This window comes from Anomalospiza imberbis, chromosome Z (assembly GCF_031753505.1).
Source record: "Anomalospiza imberbis isolate Cuckoo-Finch-1a 21T00152 chromosome Z, ASM3175350v1, whole genome shotgun sequence".
Classification (NCBI taxonomy): domain Eukaryota; kingdom Metazoa; phylum Chordata; class Aves; order Passeriformes; family Viduidae; genus Anomalospiza; species Anomalospiza imberbis.
Window position 1 is genome coordinate 40,282,135 of NC_089721.1, and position 20,696 is coordinate 40,302,830.

Below are 20,696 nucleotides of genomic sequence, written 5' to 3' on the forward strand. Positions count from 1 at the left end.
TACTGGGTATTTCCATAGCTGTTTACATGTACAGACATAGCTCTACCTCTTTCCAGCTACCAGCATTCAGAACATACCAACACAAGTTAGTTAAAACAACAAACACAAACTCACTGTTAAGTTAGAAAGGAAGTTGATTTTTTTAAATCATGTATCTATTATCAGAAAGGAATTCTCTGGTGGTATCAGGAAGGCATGCTGGTACCACAGTGAAATGCAATGCATTAGCAGGAGAATGAAAAATGTCCATGCACACACTGGGGAGAGGGAATGAGAATCCTATCAGAGCAGATCACTGCTAGAACAGACTAAATATGGTCTATGGCCACAGAACGGATGAAAAGCCAAGAGACAACTGCTGAGAAACTGATTAGAACTGTCTGAGGCAAGGATCTGGTACAGAAAGATCATCTAGTTTCCATAATATCATAATATATAATATCCTCATTACAGATCATATTAGCATAATGCATATGCTAGAGGAAGCTATATTAAGACTTAACAGACAAGAGAGACACTTCAATTGCCTATATTTGAATGTCTGACCTAGCAGAAATGAAATTATTCCAAAATATTCTTGGGGTTTTAATTTTAACTATGTTGGTTATAAAAATGTTTAAATATACAGAAACCTGAAACAGAGAAAGTAGGCTACCAACTTAAGATTAAACACCTCAGCTTCAAAAAGGAGAAGGTCACAAAACACGGGACTTCAAGCTTCCATCTACTACCTTGAATCAAGTACTGGAACACACAAAGATGTTTGCATCTTTTAATTAGACAATTTTTCAGAGGGAGCTGGTGCAAGCATGATGATGGTGCTTATCTTGAAGACTTTCCTGGAGGGACAGAGGCACTGTGGAAGTTTCAACAAGATAAGCTGCTGAAACAGTTGCATGAAGTGGTAACTGCACCACAGGATTCCACATCTATCCTCAAAACACCCCATTCTAGAAAACGTATTTCAGGGACACGCCAAGTTCTTACCTCTAAACTTGATTCTCCTTTCAGGACTAGCTAAGATACAAGTAAATTGAAATTAACATAAAGAAGGAGAAGCAAGAATGTTGTAGCTTAGGATTGCTTTTTGCAACTTATAGATTACATTTGATCTTGATTTCTTCCCCTAAAGGAAGAGGAAAAAAACATTCAAATTTTAATGGCACTCCTGCAGTTCCTTTTTGATTACAAGGGAGAATTGATGATAATTATAAGCAAATGAAAATGCTGTTAAAAGCTCCAGCATATTGCAATGAATTAAAACACACTCTGTCACCCATGATCTCTAAAAGAGAAGTTTGGGCCAGAAAGGTCACAGCTAAAAAGGCTAAAAGAGAAGGGGATTTTAGTTTCTTTTTTTTCCTGTCTTTTTCCATGAAAAAATGTTGAGTTCACTCTGAAAAGATCAGGAAGCAGGCTCTTCAGTCCCTTCAGCATTTTCCTGATAAATTTCCATGCCCCAATAAAATTCAGCATCCATTTGTCTCAGTTTTCAGTCTGGACTCTGGCAGTATTCCAGGCAGTCTTTTTAATCATCATAAAAATTTACTAAAAATGAGCTGTTATGAAAACTCCTTATAACCTGTGCGGCCTTAAGAGACAACTGCAAATAGCTCTTTCACTGTTCTGAATAGCAAAGCAGTTCCTCCTAATTATTTCTCTTCCTTCAGTTTTAAGGTCAACAATGCAAGATCAAGCACAGAAATTCCACCAGGACAATAGACACAGAGCAAAGAAAAATGAATAAATTAACACAGCAAATATGAGCATAATGCTTTGTTCTTCAGATTGACTTGGCATTACAGGAAAGTAACATTCTTTATTACACAGTACTGTAAACTCCTACACGAAGTTCTGTTCTTATTCATGTGGGAAACAATCCCTGACAAAGGATTATCTGCATTAGAAAATTCCAGTGGTTGCAAATATGCAGCAATTCCTCCTGAACAGCTTTAAGACTCATGTTGAAAATTTACTACATTACTTTTCAGTCAGGTCAGTCAAGTCCATAGGACAATAAAAACTCACAGTTCTATACTACCATCAAGCATTTGGGAAGTCTCAACATACAGAGTTTCTTTCCCAAAAATTCATTAGCAATTATCATTTTAACTTCTTCTATCTTTCTTATGATAAACTGCATACTTCAAGTGTATCACAACAGATTAATAAAATGTTACTCTATTCAGTTATGAAACAGTGCAGTATTCCTATTTTTAGATCAGAATATACCAGAAAAAGACTCCAGCAAATGTGACCTTTGCAACAAACCTTATCAAACCTATCTTAGACAGCATTTCACTATAAAGCAGTAAAAATTAAGAGGAATATTCCAAAGAAAATAACCTATAGCAACCTATGTGATGTTCAGAGTCCCTCAAGATGCTAACATGTTGCAACAGTCTGATTTATCTAAGCAGCAGTCTTTTTAACAGTCCTAATATTTTCAAACTAGGACAACAGTTGTCATAGAGAAAGAGTCATAAGTCATAGAAGAAGGGGGAATCTCTATGGTAAATTCTCCCTTAAGAACAAAATGTTTTAATAGAAAGATCATTTCCAAGTAGATTTCCAGATCTGTATAAAGATCTGGGCTGTCTATTCTTTCAGTCAGTATTTCAATGTCATTTAGGTAAAAAACAGTAAAATTAATTATTTGCAAGAATGACTTAAAGGTTATGACAAATTTATCCATTATGCAATCACAAAAAATTATAAACCATCCGCTTGGCGAGATTCCTTTTTCACAGAAGCTAGCTAGCATAACTTAAGCCTGCAAATCAGATATGTGTATAGGTCTCAACTTACCCATACATAAAACTTGTATAAGAAAAATAGTAACAGTTTATTGATTCATTTTCCATGGCTATCTTGGTAATTTTGGGAAGGCAAGGGGAGGAAAGACAGGACAATTTGTTTAGGATTTAAAAAAAAAAGTATCTTTTAGCAACTCTGCAAATTCCTGAATGGTGGTTTTAAGCCACACTTCTTGCATATATATAACTTTCCATATATACATGAAGGAAATTGCAATTTAACTCCTGTTTATACATGACAAAGAACATTATAGTTAGTTTATTTCTTCAACAATTAAAAGAATAGCTTATAGAAAGCAATACTAAATATAAATTCTACAATAAGTAAACAGTGCATACACTCTGCTTACAAGATGTTCCTTCCCACTTGTAGAGTAACCTGCAGAAAGACAAAACTCCGGAGAAAAGAGACCCGGCCCTTTAAAAACCCAGCCAATGGCAGGGAGATCAGATGCATTTTCCTGTAAGTGCATCCCTTAAAGAGAGATCTATATAACACACACATACATTACATTAAGACCTTTCCCTAATTTCTTGAAAGATGGACTGTGAAAAGGACCAGGTTTTTCCTTCTGTACTGGAGTACTATGGTGGACTGACACTGGGAGGACATGTACAGTGAGATCAGTATGGCCAACAGCCAGTGAACAGTAAGTAAAGGACGTTTTTTTCCTCACTAATATGTAGTTAGTTGTGTTCAAGGCCAGGTGAGGTGGGGCTCTGAGCAACCTGTTCTAGCAGGAGGTGTCCCCAGCCCATGGCAGGGGGTTTGGAACTGGATGATCTTCAAGGCCCTTCCAAGCCAAATTCTATGATTGCATATATCCGCAATATGCTACATTGTTTATTATTGCAGTTAATCCTTCCTACGTCAACCATCTTGACATTTCTTTATCATTGGTTCTTACTATAGGACACTTACAGGACATGTCACTTATGCTAACACCGCTCACACCACCCCCTCAAGAAAAGGGTCTACTGCAAAGGATTATTGTTTTTGAAACCTTTGTTTCTCTGTTATTTGCTGGTGACATTTGGGCTATTTTTGTAGGTAGCAAAGGATGGACATGTAATTAAAGATGCATCTGCAATATTTCTTTACTGTTTTCATTGATGCCTTTATCCATATGCATGCTTTTAAATCCCATTTACACCTGCAACAAAGATATCTCTCAGAGCCAGTCTATGCCAGAATCACTAACAGAGTAGCACCTCTCTATATAAAGTGCTAAGTTTCAATATACATTTCTAATACCTGAATAAATTAAGACTCTAATTTGAAATCAGAATTTGGAATGCAAAGCAGAATTAACTGCTATGGGACCACACCACAGGAGTCTCAAAACACACAGTAGGTGTACAGCCTATGTGTATTTGGGATATAAAAATGACAGAAAATTTGCAAGCATTAGACAGAAGTCAGAAAACACAGGAGAAATCCCTTATTTTATGGAGATGCTTCTAATTTTATCCTCAGGGAAAAAACTGTCAGACATTTATAAATTACATGTGTTCTTAGCCATACTTTCACAGAACACAATTCTAAGTTAAAACTTGACATTTTTAGTTATTAAAAACAGAATGTCAGAGTTAAACTGCTTAAACACCTTCAAGCATAAACACATTTTAGACAAAACAATGAAGATACTGAGAAAGTGTAGTGTCATTTGGAAGATAAATTTACCACTATCCTGTTCCTCAAAGGGCAGCGTTAAATACCAAGTCAGAGCACTACTAACTATCATTTTTTGTAATCTCGTCCAAACTTGTCACTAGAAAAAACAGTAACATCAGAATCACTGCTTCTCTACTCATCTAAGTGATTTGACATTTCCCTGGCATCCTTATGTTTTCTACTGATACGATAAGTCTTTTGGTGTGCCAAGATGTAAGAGCACGTGGGAAAGTGTGATGGCTTGAAGGCAGTCCCTTGTTTATCAGGGTGTGCAGGCAGAGCAGCCAGCACAGGGGGTTTACAGACCATTGAAATAGGGCAACAATTCTCTTTGCAAGGTGCTTCTTTCTGAAGCAAATTCAATCCCAAGACTGTTTGGATAGACTTGAACTGCAAAACAGGCATAAGAATCAGAGGAAAGTTCTCACTCAATTCCTCCTTAATTGCATTAGCATGTTTCAACAACTTGTACAAGGCTCTGAAAAACCTGAACCAGAATGATAAAGGTGTTAAAAGATCAGGATTTACTTTTATCTTCAGAGATGTCTGGAGAAGTTGATTACTAAAGTACCCCTTAAAACCGAGGACACTGCTTTCACTCTCCATTTTAATAAAGTTAATCGTGCATACAAATATAATAATCTAATATAATCTAATTTAATAAAAGCAGAAAACTCCACAAGGTCAAATATTTCATCAGTACTCTCACTCTACAGTCAGTATTCAAGAATTATAAGCAATCTAAGTCTTCCTGAATAGAAAGGTTATTAAAGCAGTTTGCTGTATAATTTTGAAGATAAATCCAGTGATATATAAAACAAATACAGCGTTGCATGTACTAGAGTACTCTAGTACTACAGTTGCATGTACTCTAGTACTACAGTACTAGAGACTACCAAATCAACACATCTTCCAGCTGCTGAGAAAATCAACAAAGAGGTAAAATTGCCCAAAAGCTGTTATCATGCCAACAATTCAAAATTCACTCCAGCCATTGCTGAATAAAATGAACCCAATTCCAAAAATAAGTCAAGAGCAATCCTAAAACCAAACAATACACTCTGGTAAAGAGTAAAATGGATATTAATATAGGTGAGCTAAACAAGAGTTATTAAAATTGAGATATTACCCAGACATTAAGTTTCTTTAAATACTTAATATTATCTAACTAACTCTATTGTTAAAGGAAACAACATTTTATATCTCATCAAGAGAATAATGAAGCTTCTGTTGTCTTTAAAGGCTACAGTAAAATTCTCAACAGATTTGTGGAGCTCAACCACTCCAAAGCTAGTAGAACCCAGCATTTCCAAAGATTTGCAACACAAGTGACTTTTGAGGTCAGTCACAGGAAGGCAGAATAAGACAAATAGAAAACAATACATTTCACATTATGGAAACAATGAAGCCTATGGAAATATGCTGCAAAAAAAAGGGAAAAAACAATTACCTGGAACAAGTTCCATAACAATATATATAGGCTGTCGTTGAGTGCAAACTCCTATAAGTTTTACAATATTAGGATGATCATATTGTTTGAGTATTCTGCAAAAAACACAAGAAGTCTATTATAGTAATAAACTTTACTGTACCGGCTGATTAAACATTACAGGAAAATATCTTAAACCTTTAATGTTACTTTAATGGAAGATGTCATTATTGTTATCATAGGAAAAAAATATCATTAGTGTTATCAAAATCAATGTAACAGATCAACCACCACTGTTTGAAATGAAAATCATAACTGAGTCACTAATAAATCAAAAATTATTCTCATTGTAATTTTGCCATTTGTCTATGTGACATTTATCTATATAACTGAAAAATGGCCTGGCAGAACCCTTGTAATTAATCAGAATTTCAGTGGTGGACCAGAAGCAGAGCTACATCAAAACAGTATGCACAGCTTGCCTGTATGCTTCCCTGCTGCACTGTTCAAAAGCACACTTGTTCCAACTTTACTTTGAAAGATTAATTAATACAGTAAGTTTTAGAAGACTATAAGGACATAAATTTTGAGAATTAAATGAACAATTTACAAAATGCTTTTGACACAATGCTTTAATAAGAACATTTCCAGCCTAAAACAGCATGTTATGATTTGTAAGTAAAAAGAAGAGCAATACAAAATTCTACAGAGACCTTGTAACTTAAATGTTTCTTCCGGTATTTGCTGACTCAAAGCACCTTCTCTTTTCCCCTTTTTCTCGCGGATCAAGATTAAAATACTAACCTACACACATATTTAGCGAAAAATAACACATTCCATTTTTTCAGACCATTTTTTCCCATTAGTGTCAAGCTGCTTAACAAATGACATATCTCTGCTGTTGCCAAGTTACAAGTTTTTTTAAATTATTCAATAGATAGGGTGGCTGATCTTCATTCTATAAATGCAGATAGTATCTTTTATTTTCCAATACTGATCATACTAGTTTGGGAGTGGAAATTAAAACATATGAAGCTTCATAGCAAGAAGGAGCAAGGTAGTTTATCTCAAGACAGCCCTCTCTCTGGAGTCTCAGAATCTACCTATGCACATCAGCTGGCACTCAGAATGCTTCGCACATTGTGTCATGACTGTAATTTGGAAAATAAGCATATAATCTCATGCTGATTCACACAGTATAAAATACCTCTACTGGAGCAAACTCTTCTTACAAAGAGAAAAATACTAAATGGGGTCTATACCCCATTAAGAAAAGTAATCTGGGCACATTTGATCACCTTTACCAGCCATGAATATAAGGCAGGAGTTAGGCCTGGTACAATCACACTTGAATTAACAACATCTTCCAGTCTTCTTATCCCAATCCTCATGGCACATCTTAGAAGTTCTAAATGAAAGCACTTAAGACAACAAAATTTTGTTTTACATTCATGGCTTGCTTTGTCAACAAGATGGTTTCAGCAAGAGAAAATGCTACTGCATTCACACGTTAAAAATGCCAAAGTTTAGTTACCAGGGAGACAGCTGTTCAATGTACTGAGGGAGAGAAAGGAAGGAAAAGTTTGACTACTGCTTTTTTTAATTTTTCAGAAGGTCAGGTTTTGTAAATGCATCTGGTGATAAAAACTGAAAAAACTGCCATAAGTAATTTTAGAGAACCTACCTGGCTTCAGACAGAAATTTTATTTTCAGTTCCTGAGGAAGATCTTCTTTGCAAGTTTTTACAGCAACAGGGGTTTTATCCTTTAATGTTCCTTTATACACCTCACCAAAATTACCCTGAAATTGGGACAAAAAAGATCACTCTGGGTAAATAAAATCTTAATGAATTGCCAGAAAAAATAATGCAGAGAGCGACTGAAAGTGGACTAGAACTCTGGAATGTGTTTATGAAGCCAAATGAGATTTTCTTTCAGTATCTGCCCTAACCAAAGCCGTTCACTCTGACATAGTACATCTATTATATGGACACAGCATATGAGTTCTGTTTTGACCTTGCTGGAAAGAGGAAAAAAGCACCATTAATTAAGTAATTTCTCATAAAACCTCTTAATAACTTTTCAAATCAACTGACATTGACTGTAGTACTTTGCTCTTCTTATTCTTACTCCTGCATCTTTCATTTTCACACTATTGTATTTTGTGAATAGTTTTTAACTTGCAGTCTGGAAGAGACCAAAACCTGATTTCAAAAACTGTGACAAAACATACCAAAATAACATAAACTATCCCATATACAAGAAAGAAAAAATACAAAATATGAAGAATGAAAACACTGAATGTTAATTTTTATCATAAATTAAATCCACTGCAAAATGTATTGTTGTGCATGGTGATCCAGAATTTCTTTAAAACTCAAGGTCAGCACTGCTCTATAAAGGCAAATCTGTAAGGCTTCATTTGGACAAGACTTTAGAAAGCCGCTCCTTTTATAATCAGACATTTTAGGTAGAGAACAACATACCCCCAAGGCAAATTAGGTTTTTTTTAGCTTTCAGAGAAGAAAAATGAATAAATACCGCAAAAGTATCCACTAGATGTGTTTTTATTTAATAAAAACAAAATTAAAATTAATTAGGACACAAATTGAAAGAAGAAGGAAATTGTGAGGTATAAAACACTGGTATCAATGAAAAAAAACCCCAAGAGAAGGAAACAAGAAGAAAACTATAGATCTCATACTTCTAGTTAAGCTTTGTATTTCCCAAAGAATAAGGACATCTCAATTTTGAAACTATGTCTGATCAATTTCTACACAAACTACATTTCTGTGTCCTGGTGTCTGGGGCTGCATGTGACTTCAAAAAAGTCTGCTGGAGAAGTTTTCTTCCTTTCCTGAGTGATGAAGATTTCATTACCTCATGCAGCTGAATTTAGTGTTGTCAAAGAAAGATGACAGAAAAGGAAAAAAAGAAACTCACAGATGGAAAAGAGTAATGTGCTTCCAGTAACAAGGGAAGAAATGCAGGGCTGAACAGGCCTGCAGAATTATTTTCTGTACACTGGGACAAGGAAGATGTAGCTGGCAAGTGAGACCTAGGATCTCTGACAGCCCTTCTAAAGCACTTCCAGAGGCTAGCACACTACCTCTCAGATCTGAAATGGCATGAGGCACACAAGGTAAGCAGGTGGGCTGCTCCCAGACCACTTTTCCTCTACCATTCTGGTCAAAAGTATTAAACAGTGAAATCTGAACCCACCCTGAGCTTTATTTAAGTCTTGAAAATGCTTTACTTCTTTATTGTCAATACTGAAGTATTATTAGACACATGATTTTTAGTATAACACTTTCCTATTATGCAACTTTCATTTTGTGGGGTATTATGGAATTAATGCTGAGTAAATAAACTGACCATTCACCCCTGAGGTAAAGGAAAATCATCTCTTCTAAAGCTTGCATTTTTTACACACTAAAATTTTGTGATTTCTTCCTCATATTTTCCAGGCCACTCAAGGTTTTGTAGACTCTCAGATTTTTCACTTCTGTGGTGAATCTCAATAGTTTATTTCACATTTTGTCATACAGATGCCGATGCTCCTGTCATTCTTATCTTTTCTAGTATGACTACATCTTCTTAGTAGGTGAATGCATAAGAATCATTCTGTGTTCCAATAAAGGTTTTAGCCTGTTCTGTATATTTTAAAGAACATCCTGCTATAATTACTTTAAAATTCTCAGTTGCCTTTACTGAACGTTAAAAATACTTTGTGCCACAAACATGCAATACACATGTAAACTGAATTTACTAAAAATTCTTTTCAAATTGCTTTAACTGTCTTTACACATCAAAACTAATTCATATTTATTTTTTAATAAGTCAAAGCTTTTTTATGGCTGAAGCATCTTTATTTTTCTCCCTTGAAACTATCCCGTTTAAGAATGTGAAGATCCTGCAGTACCTGTATTTTATGAAGGCACAGCTCAATATGGTCATACGTTTTGTCATCTTGATCTGCCAAAGAGCTTTTATCCTGGGTAACAGAAGTTTATGGCACTATTTTATATCCCCATTCTTGAATTTCCAACTGATTTTTTTAGTATGTACCATAGTAAGAAGGCAATTAACTGTGTTGATTTGTGTCTTCCCCATTTAATCTTATTTTCTCAGTTTTTGAAAAATCTTTTCAAACTACTCTGTGTCCAGAGTAGCACCCATAATGGTCTTTGCATGTGCAAAAGTGCCAAAAAAGTGAGTTTGCCTGATTTTAAAGGCCTGTAGTTCCTAAGCAGACTTTGTAAACTACATGTTTATGAACTACACAACGTTTAATAAGATTGTGATATTATCTAATTTCATCAATGAATGAGTGAAATAATCATGCATAAGCAATTAGCATTTGTTTTAAGAAATAATGATTTAGTCATCTCATCATATCAAATTTTATGCACAAATGCATAAACATACACCTGTTTCTCTACATGTTTTTATTTATATTTTGCAATATTTTTCTCCAGCTACAGAAAGTAAAACAGCTACATCATGCTTTATAGAAATCTAGTTAGCTCAAAACACTTCCAAAAGATAAAAAGAAATGTATCCTCGTTAAATAGTTTCAGCGTATCCATTATAATGTTTACTAGCAAGTGTGATTTACATCTGTTTAAAGCATAGGGCTGTCTCGTGTATTAGTATAAAAAAAATGACATAAAAATTGCATACCAGAGCAATTTAAAAGAAAAAGTATACAGAAATAGCTTAATGATTACAGTATACTTACTCAAATGTTATTTAGCTCACTTTACTACTTACTTTGCCCAGTAATTCCCCCAGTGTGACATCTTCATGATTGAGAACCCACTTCTTATCCTATGAAAAGGAAAGCAGAATATTCAGTCTGTGTAAATACACAGAATACAGTTTCCCTAAGATATATTTCAGTAGAAATGGAGCTGAAAAAGTATTACATTTAGAACACTCAATCACAAGCATACCAAGAAATTTTAAAGCTAAGCATTTACAATTCAAGAGTTTAGAAATCTTGCTCTACAATAAAATAGTGAGTGATACTGTATAGCAAACTTTTATTAGAAATTAAGCCTACAACATGATGGTATGTAGATAGATTAGCACTATGTAAAGTTTCACACAAGCTCTGGAAATTATATTTAGCACCCTGATTTTAACAATTCGTCAAGTGAAAATTAGATAAGAAAACTTCATTTTAGTATACAACGTAACTTATTACTAAATAAAAAAAACTCCCACATTTTTCTCCTCAGTGCACATGGAAATGAACTGATCTTTTGACTTGTCAACAAGACACATACTTGCATCTCTTACATCTTTTCTGGAAGTTGGAAATATTACAGGCAAGTACTTGAAAAGATAACACATGATAGGTAAATCATTTGTCCAGGCACTGCCCTGTGCTGGGCACTGGTATCCAGTTCTGCACCCTTCCATTCAGGAAGGACATTGAGGGGCTGGAGCATGTCCAGAAAAGGGCACTGGAGCTGGGGTAGGGTCTGGAGCAGAAGTCAGACGAGGAGCAGCTGAAGGAGCTGGGGGTGCTCAGTCTGTAAAAAAGGAGGTTGAAGCTAGGTGGGGGTGAGTCTCTTCTGCCATCCCAAATGAAAGGACAAGAGGAAATGGCCTTAAATAGTGCCAGGGGAGGTTCAGATTAGAAATTAGAAAAAAATTCTTCACTGACAGAGTGGTTAGGAATTGGAGTAAGCTGCCTAGGGAGCTCATGGAGTCACCCTCTCTGGAGATTTTCTGTCGAACATGAATTCAGCAAATCTAAACAGGGGTGGGGATCATTGCTATTGTTTGTAAGTATAATGTCACAAGTGTGCATTCTAGAGACTCTCTGAATGCTTTCATTAACCCAAACTCCCAGCCCACAACACCTCTCAGTCCTATCCCAAGGATTCCTGTATCACACTACCATGCTGCATGATTTTAACCAATCTTTACTTTATCTCTTCCCTGGATGGGAAACTGTGAGACTTAGAAGGAAATTCTCAATATACAATAGTTTATTTTACCCCTAAATACAAGATTATTGCTTAAAATTACTGCCTCACTGATCAAACATCATAAGAAACATATTTCCTTCATCTCACTTGATACTCTTTGCTGAATGAATGTGTCATTCAAAAGCTGTTATACCACAAATAGATAGGAAGTGCCATCAAACTGCACACTCTTTCAATAATAATACTCAAGTTTAGGAAAACAATTTGCAATGAAAGCTGTAAAAAAACTAAAGCCACAAAATTACTACTTAGAGGTATTAACATAATAGTTTTTAACATTGAAATAAGTGTGGTAAAGCCAAGAAGTTAAAGAATTAAAATTGAATGGATTTTTTACTGCATAACTACAAGGATTCTGTACTTCAATGAATAACTTTTTGAATAAATTGACAATATGACATTTCAAAAGCTTGTTTATGAAGGAAAAAAAAATCTGATAATTCTTCAGAGAACTAACCAAAGAAAATAAAACCATAAACTGGAATCAAATTATCTGCTGAAGGATTTATTATCATTGCATCTGTACATTAATCATTATCTGTACTTTTTATGAAAGCCTTCAGTCATTTCTTATACCACTTTAACTCATTCATTAATTTATTATGGTTCTGACAGATTTTTCACAATCAAAAAATTATTCAAAGCTTGATCAACTTTGTTTGATGTAACTGCTATAAACTGCACAAAAGCAGTTTCTTCAGCAGACAATAAGAAAAAAATCCAAAAGAAGAGAGTCATGCCAGTGTACAATTCTGACACTAAAAAAGAAACAAACCAAATTTTCTGATTTGCAGTTTGTTATATATTAATTTAAATAGTGTTCAAAATACATTGTCAATGGTTCAGCTAATTGCCTTTAATTAATAAACTATAACATTAACAGTAAGGTCAAAGATAACAAAATATTCTACTGCAACTCTGTTGTCTCACTAAATCTACTTGAATTGCTCTGAGTGTAATATGACATCATTCAATAATCTGAATAGCTGTCAATAATTAAAGACATCAATAATGCACACTTATCAATGTCAAAATCAATGCATAAATACTAGTACTCATAAACAAAGGTTATGAAATAATGTCTCTGTCTGATCATGAAGTTCATTATCTTCTCTAAATGCTTAATTCTGACTGTGAATAGCATGCAAGAAACTTTCCAGTTTTCAAATGCCATTACTCTACAGATTAATCATGTGTGCAAAAGATATTGAAAGTTATAAAAGAAATGTGACAGCAAAATAGGACAAAAATATTCTTGAATGTAGGTATAGGTCAACAGACACTTTAATGCACATCAGTCCACAGAAATTTTCAGTTCAATAGAGTTAGTTGCTTCTAAATAAAATAGAGTAAATCCAGTACATTTTTGTACCTAATCAAAGTAATCTGAATGACAGCAAACAGAGCTCCTGAGACTATTAATGCCCATTAATTTCACCCAGAAGGAAGCTGTTTATGATGCAGTCCTCTTCTTCTATAGCGACACTGCTATAACTCTCTCTTTACCTTGCACTTGTTCAGATTTTTCTCTTGTTAATTTTGGACCACAGAATATAAAAGCACTTCAGAAAAATTCAGTCACACAAATTAGCACTTGAGCATACTCACTTGTTATCTTAATTATATACCTTATTTCCAAATGGAACTACTTGGGAAATCTACAAGCTTTACCAAACTCTACTTTATTTCTGTCCTCTAGCTTTCCCCAAGAGGAGAAACTGAATGAGATGAACTCCACACTTCAAGCACAGGTTTACTAATAAGATGATGGGAATCCTATCAGTTTATCTTACCTGTGGAGGTATTGCTACATCTGTTGGTCAAATACTGAGAAACAAGTTGTCTACCAGACAGCACACAAAGGGGAGAACTTTGTCAGACTTGACAGTTACCCTTCCCCAATAGCCAGGCGCTTGATAACCCACATCACACTGAAGATTTTTATACACACCAGCTTGCTAGTGACTACCTTTCTAGACTGTACAGCTACCCAGCACACTTGTCTGACTTCAACAAAGATAAGCATTTTCAAAGAGAAGAGTTATTTCAAAAGTTAATTGTAACTGACAAAAACCAAACTTCATACAGTAATTAAAGAAATAAAACTTTCACTTGTGAAAAGGAATACTTAAAAATAATCAGAAATGTCTCCTCTTACTCATAAAACAAGGTATTCTGCATATACAATATTTTTTTCCTGGATATGCAGAATACCTTTTATACTGTTAGGGTGTTTAATGGTTCCCTAAACCATGATAAGGTTCAAACCTTGAACCGTTAGCAAAGAAATTGTTAATCGATCCTTACTTCAGTGAGCATACAGTGGAGTTGTGTGCAAGGCACTGAGAACAGTTTGAACAGCAGATGGTTGATGTAAAAAATGAAATCTCATTTTTCCTCTTCTGAGCTATCACAGACTGAAATGTTATCACAATTACCTTAAACATCTTCAAAATACATAAGTGCAGTTTTTCTCCTGCCCATCTTCCTTTAATGGGAGAAGCTACATCAAAGAGATCATAAATTACTCTATCAGGAAGAAAGCTTACAAATTATCTGCAGTAAATTATAACAGCTTTCAATAAAATAGAAAACATAACCATGATCTAATACTTAGTGTTCAAATTCCCTTAGCATTAATTTTCTATAATTCTCAGTAACAAACAAGGGTGGAGTGTCGTGGTTTGACATGGAAGTGATTTTTTTTTTTCCAGGAAGTTGGGTCAAACCAATCAGTGGTCAAGTTTGGATATTGGCACCTGAAGTGACCACTGAAGATAGGGATACGCCTCTGAGAACACAGGGGGTTAAAAGCAAGAACTCCCAAGAGCTCGCTCTTTTTGGTTCCGGTCAGGGTGCTGTGCAGACCTCCCCTGCCCAGCCATGGGGCTGGGTGGGGGAGAGGGAGCCATGAGGCCTGGTCGAGGTGAGCTGAGGGGTAGAAGGACTGGAACCGAGCCAGCTCCTGTGGACGGAAGGGTGGAGAGAAGCGGAGATGTCTTTGTCATTCCCCCCCGCCAGAGGGAAGAGATAGAGAGTCCAGACGGCACCTGTAACTTTGCCGGCGCAGAGGAGAAGGAGGGGTGGGGGGAAGGTGCCCAGCCTTAGCCTTGGGAATCGGCTGCTGGGCAGAGATATCAGCCGTCCAGGGAGTCTGAGCTTTTAACCCTTTCCTGAGAAATGAAGGCTTTGTAAAATATTGCTCCTCCTTGATTTGAAGTAGAAGAGAGACAGTCTGGGATCCGAGATGATGGAAGAAGAAATTCTTGAGTTAGAAGGAGATGATGGAGTGGCTTGTGGCTGGACTTTTCTTGTTAGCCATAGACTGAACCAAATTCTCCTAACAGAGGCTGCACTTAGGGGGGTGTGTTGGTGAGCTAAGAGACCTGTTTTAGTGACTACCAACAGAGGAATGGAGAGAACAGAGGAAAGTTGAAGAAAGTGTGGAAAGGCCCTCTGTCTTCGAGGAAGAAGAAGAGGAGAAAAAAATCTTTGTTCTTGGACTCTCGGCCTCAGGGGAAAATGGGGGGAACTGTAGTCCCAAAATGAGAAACTGAACTGTTGTCTCTTTTGGTCCACAGCTTAAAGGAGCCCTATGAGCAGTCTGTCCATGTACGGTGGTGAGAGCACTGTGACATGGAAAGGAGAGTGTCACCATGGCAGATTTTTTCTGGGTGGTTGCCATGTGTGACATGGAAACACAAGGGTGGCAATTGTGTTTCCTGGGGGGTCTGTGGCACAGGAGAGACTCCTGTCTCCCTTAAAAGACTGAGTATTTGATTATCTGAAGGGTGGCAACTTGATCAGGATCCTGGGTGGTGTCTCATGTTAGCTTTGATTGAAAATTAGGTAGGAGGAAGAGGGGTGTTTTGGAAGGTCTTCATCCGAGATTCAGTGTTTGTAGTTTTATAGTAGTAGTAAATTAATAAAGTTCTTTTCTTTGTTATTAGGCTTGGGCCTGCTCTGCTCTGTTCCTGATCACATCTCACAGCAATTATTTGGAAAGGTGCATTTTCATAGGGGCGCTGGCATTGCGCCAGCATCAAACCATAACAACATAGCATGAACTAACTATGGCATTTGTTAGTGTCCGCACTTACTACACTGGTAAATTATTTCAGTTAGAATGCAATACTCACTAACAGGAGGAATGACAGTCTTTTCAGATCTCATTAAATATTTTCAAACACTGATGGATTTGGTTGGTTTGATCAGGATCCTGGGTGGTGCCTCACTGTTAAGTTTGTTTAGAAATTAAGTGGGAAGAGGAGGGGAGTTTTAAAAAGTCTTCATCCAGGATTTAGTGTTTGTAGTTTTTCTAGTAGTAGTAGTTTAATAAAGTTCTTTCCTTTGTTACTAAGATGGGCCTGCTCTGCTCTGTTCCTGATCACATCTCACAGCAATTATTTAGAAAAGTATATTTTCATGGGGGCGTTGGCATCGCGCCAGTGTCAAACCATGACACAATATCAATCATTAAGAATTCTAAAATGGTACTTTTTCAAATTAAAAACCAGTAGTAAAGCAAGTAGAAAGTAAACTTTTAAAAACAGATGTTTTGAGAATTAGGTATGAATTTATGAGCCTTAAATATTTATGAATTTAAATATTTGGTTCTAAAAATCTCACAATTTCTAAAAGGAGACAGAAAAGGAAGGGGGAAAAAAAGCTACCTGTGCTTGTATTCAGTTTCAGAGAAATTCTTACCAAGATTTTTCAAAGAGGAAGAGTGAGGAAATCCTGATCAGGTTCCAACACAGTATGAGTAAGAAAGACCTTTATGTGATCATTGTTGTTATTTACTCATCTCATGTTCTCTGTAGCATTATTTACTCTTCCTAGTTCAGAAAGCAGTATCTATAGCAAACACTGTCACTGTTTTTCATCTTAATTGTAGACGTAGCAAAAGTGAAAAAGGATAAAAAACTCTGTAGGATGGAAACTTTAGTCGATTTAGGGAGCCCCGGAAGGAATCAACCAAAACTTACTGCTTTAAGAGAACTCAAAACATATGACTTTCCAATCTTAGGAATGTATCTGAGCACAGCATGTGGCATTTATGAAAAACCTAAATATCCCTCCCCTTTCCCTCATCCCAGTACATTAATCCTTAACATTCTTCAAAAAAAAACTCAAAACAGGGATATTGTCAACATCTCAGGAGTCAAGCGCATAAACATGCATGATGCCTGTTTCTTCATGTTTTAAGCAGAAAAATGCATCAAAAATACTTTGGAAAGTATTATTTGCTCTCCTTCTTCCAAGTTAAATAGGAAATATCAGTAGTATGAATTATTGTAGCTAAGAGCAATTTTTCCACATCAACAAAAATGGAAAGTTAATCTTTCATTTCCAATACTAAGGATAACTGGAGTAAAATTATTTTTATGGCTAAAAAAATCAGTATCGCAGACAATTTTCATCAGATGGGTATTCAAATCTCACTTATCAGAACTTGATTAACCAGACAGAAAAAAAAAAAGGTAACAGCTGTGTACATGTGGATAGGGCTTATCAATGTAGGAATGAGAAATTGTCTTTTTACAGAAGTACTATTTTTGATACCACCTATGCCAGTAGATCTAATGTTCATACCAATTTCATGAATCATAAACTATGTGTTTCAAGTCCTTCAGATTAAGTACAGAAATAAAGGTAGCTGATGGGAAAGATTTTTCATAAGAAAAAGGAGGTTTTACAGGAGGGGTTTTGAAAAACCTCACTGGCAACTTCTTTAAAACTCTTTCAGAATAAAGATTCATGAGCTGTAAAAAGTGTTATGGAAGCTGTTTTGCATTACTAACAGCACTGTATTAAGCCACACTGATGAAACTAAATGTGAGTTGTATAAGAGAGTAATATCACAGGTTTAGCTCCTTGGGAAAAAAGTACTATTTTATCTGATTTCTTACTGTTACATAAAAAAACTCTGTGAAGTTCAACCCTCCTGCTAAACCAAATTCTAAATTATCATAGAACAGGAGGAGAGAAGTAAGATTTGGAAAAGCTACTGTGCAATTTATAAACTGCAGAAGTGACCTCAGATTACCTGCACAGCTGTTCTTTGACCATTCTTTCTTGAAGATCTATAGACAAAGTGACTGTACAATTCAACATACAATACCTGTTTTCCTCAGGGTTTTGTTTTTTTTTTGCAGTACTTCCCTAAGCTTATGTTTTCTTATTCATGAAAAGGCTAAAATTATGCTGAGGATATTTCAGGAAAAAGACAGGAAATAAAGAAAAATAAAGAAGTTAAAAACAACTGAGAAGACAAAACGACATAGAATGTGAATACCTTAAGCACAGGAAAAGGAAAGTCACATTTATGTCAAAACCATTATATTTCAAGCACATCAGAACACATACTATTCCTCTTAACTGAATACAGTAAATTCAGCTACCAAAACAAAGTACTCTGAATCATCTGTCAACCAAATATATTCAAACAGAAAAATTATCAACTCTGGATCAGGTATGCCCTACAAAACACTCAGATGCAAACAAAACCATGTGGTAACATGGTTTTCCATTTAAACATTCCAGGTAATTTAAACAGAGAGGAACAGAAAAGCAGAGTCACATTATGCATGCACAACACCTTCCCCAAACACTCTAATTATTAAAATAGGCTAAAATATTTTCACATATGTGCAAACACATTTTTACTTCCGCCCACATATGAAAAGGTATGTCATATGGGGCTGTGGGAACTACAGGTGTTTCTAACAATGTCCAAGACAGTCTCCTTGAACTATGTTAGATACTTAGCCAAATACTTAGTTCCATCCTGATTTAACTTCAAAAATATCCAGTTGTTTCCAGTTAGATGATTTCTTTACCCCAGGAAGAGAAATATTTAAAAATGATGTCTAAGTTTCAGTGGTCAGCAGGCATACCTTTCAGAGTGCTACAGTTCCACATTAGAGCTTCCACCAAATTACTATTTTGTTCAAAGCAAAACCCCAAGATCCTTCATCCTGTTTTTCTAGCCACATCTGCTCATTTTGCACTGTCTTTCATAAGCTTCAGATAGTATGTTAAAACCACTGAGCTGGAACAGAAATAACCTGTCAAAATTTCAAATAATCTGCTGTATTAGCTAATTTGTGACTGTAAGAGTGCAGGAAAAAGGCAAAGCCACACAGAAAGGAAACTGCAGCTTAAACTTAAGAGATTTCAGCGCACCAGTGAGCTTGGCCTGCATTCCAAACAAGATGTTGGCTTTGAATCAGAAGTCATACAACATTACATAGATGCCAAGAGTTTAAAAAGAGCATGCTGCACTAGGTTTTTACATCAGATGCAGTTCTTTAACAAGATACTGGTAGTTTCACACATACCACTAACTCATTATTCAGATAGCAAAAGCACAGGAAAATCTCTTAGCAGCACAAAAAAAAAAAAAGCCAATCAATGACACACAAGCCAATCAAGGACACACAAAGGGAAGCAGCACACACACCAAATGGCTCTGCTAGATATTAGAAGATTCTATTATTACTTTAGTAATCTTCTGAATGCTGTCTTCAGCAATCTTTTTTCTCCTGTATTAGTGACAAATTTTTCCTGTGTGGTCTGCAGCAATCTACACTTTGCTACTGTGCCGGTGCTGGCTGGGGTAATTTTGTTCACAGTAGCTAGTGTGGGGTTATATTTTGGTTTTACATATTAAATTATTCTCTTGACAGAGATGATTACATATGAAGCAATCTTTATGGCATTCATATGTGCACATCCTTCTCTAAAATTAAACATGAAATGTAAACAGTGAGTATGAATGTTTTGAAGAATTATCCACCTATTCTAGCAGTTATACAAGTAGCTGGAAGGGGACAAAGTTAAGACAACTGACACCAAACAGACCAAAGGGATATGCTATACCATTCAGCATCATGCTTAGCATATAAAGCTGCTCAAAAAGAAGGAAGGGGGAAGATATTTGGAGTGAAGGCATGTCGTGGTGCCTGGAGTTGCACTTCCCCCAGTTGCAGAACTTTGCTTTCCCCCTTATTGATCTGCATGAGGCTCCTGTCAAACCCTTTCTCCAGCCTGTCCAGGTCCCTCTGGATGGCAGATTGACCCTCTGGTGTATCAGCCCCTTCACCAAGACTGGTCTCATCACTGAAACTGCTCATGCCCCATCACCAGTTTGTTAATGAAGTGGATGAAGGAAGGATTGGACACAGTACTGACCCTGGGGGTACAGCAGTAGTTACTGACCTCCAACTACACTTTGTCCCACTGATCACCACCCTGTGGGGGTGATCTTGATTTTAGTAACACACTATGTAAATCACTGGCAACTTTATTAGTTACAGGAAAAAGACAGGAAATAAAGATTTGTCACTCTATTAGTGACAGAAAGGATAGAATTGGTAATAGCATTTACTTCATTATGAACTGAGCATGAAATCCATGCACTAACCTCAATAGTAGGCTCAGTACAGTACTTACCTTGCAAATAAGGAATCCTGAAGCCTTCCCTATTCTCACCCCTGAATTCCTCCTTAATCAACATTTAAATAAACAGATCTTCTTTAGAATTGAGACACTATTACATACATCAGATGAACTAACCTGATTTAAGAAAAATGCACCTTTCTTACCCTATAGCTCCTTTTGTGTGTATCCTTTACTCCTCCACAGCTGAAATGTCATTTCACTCCTTTTTAACATTTTGTTCCACTTAAATTGGTGGAGACCAAAATACTTAAGCAACCACAAGCTACTTCACAGTACCCCACTGTGCACAAATGTAACTCTACAAAGGAA

General features: G+C 36.0%; 1 protein-coding gene across 7 annotated transcripts in view; it reads right to left on the bottom strand.

The window, feature by feature from the left end:
* Positions 1–20,696, bottom strand: part of FER (FER tyrosine kinase) — a 153,020-nt gene that overhangs the window by 37,336 nt on the left and 94,988 nt on the right. For 6 of the 7 annotated variants that reach the window (XR_010994640.1, XM_068177444.1, XM_068177448.1 and 3 more), the window contains 3 exons: positions 10,693–10,749; positions 7,605–7,720; positions 5,942–6,036 (listed from right to left, as the gene is read on the bottom strand). Coding sequence is in view for 5 of the 7 variants with exons in the window: in XM_068177444.1 (XP_068033545.1) it covers positions 5,942–6,036; positions 7,605–7,720; positions 10,693–10,749 (268 nt within the window). In the remaining 2 variants the exon portion in view is untranslated. Of the gene's footprint in view, positions 1–5,941; positions 6,037–7,604; positions 7,721–10,692; positions 10,750–20,696 lie in introns of those variants that run through there. The other variant, XR_010994641.1, reaches the window with a different exon arrangement.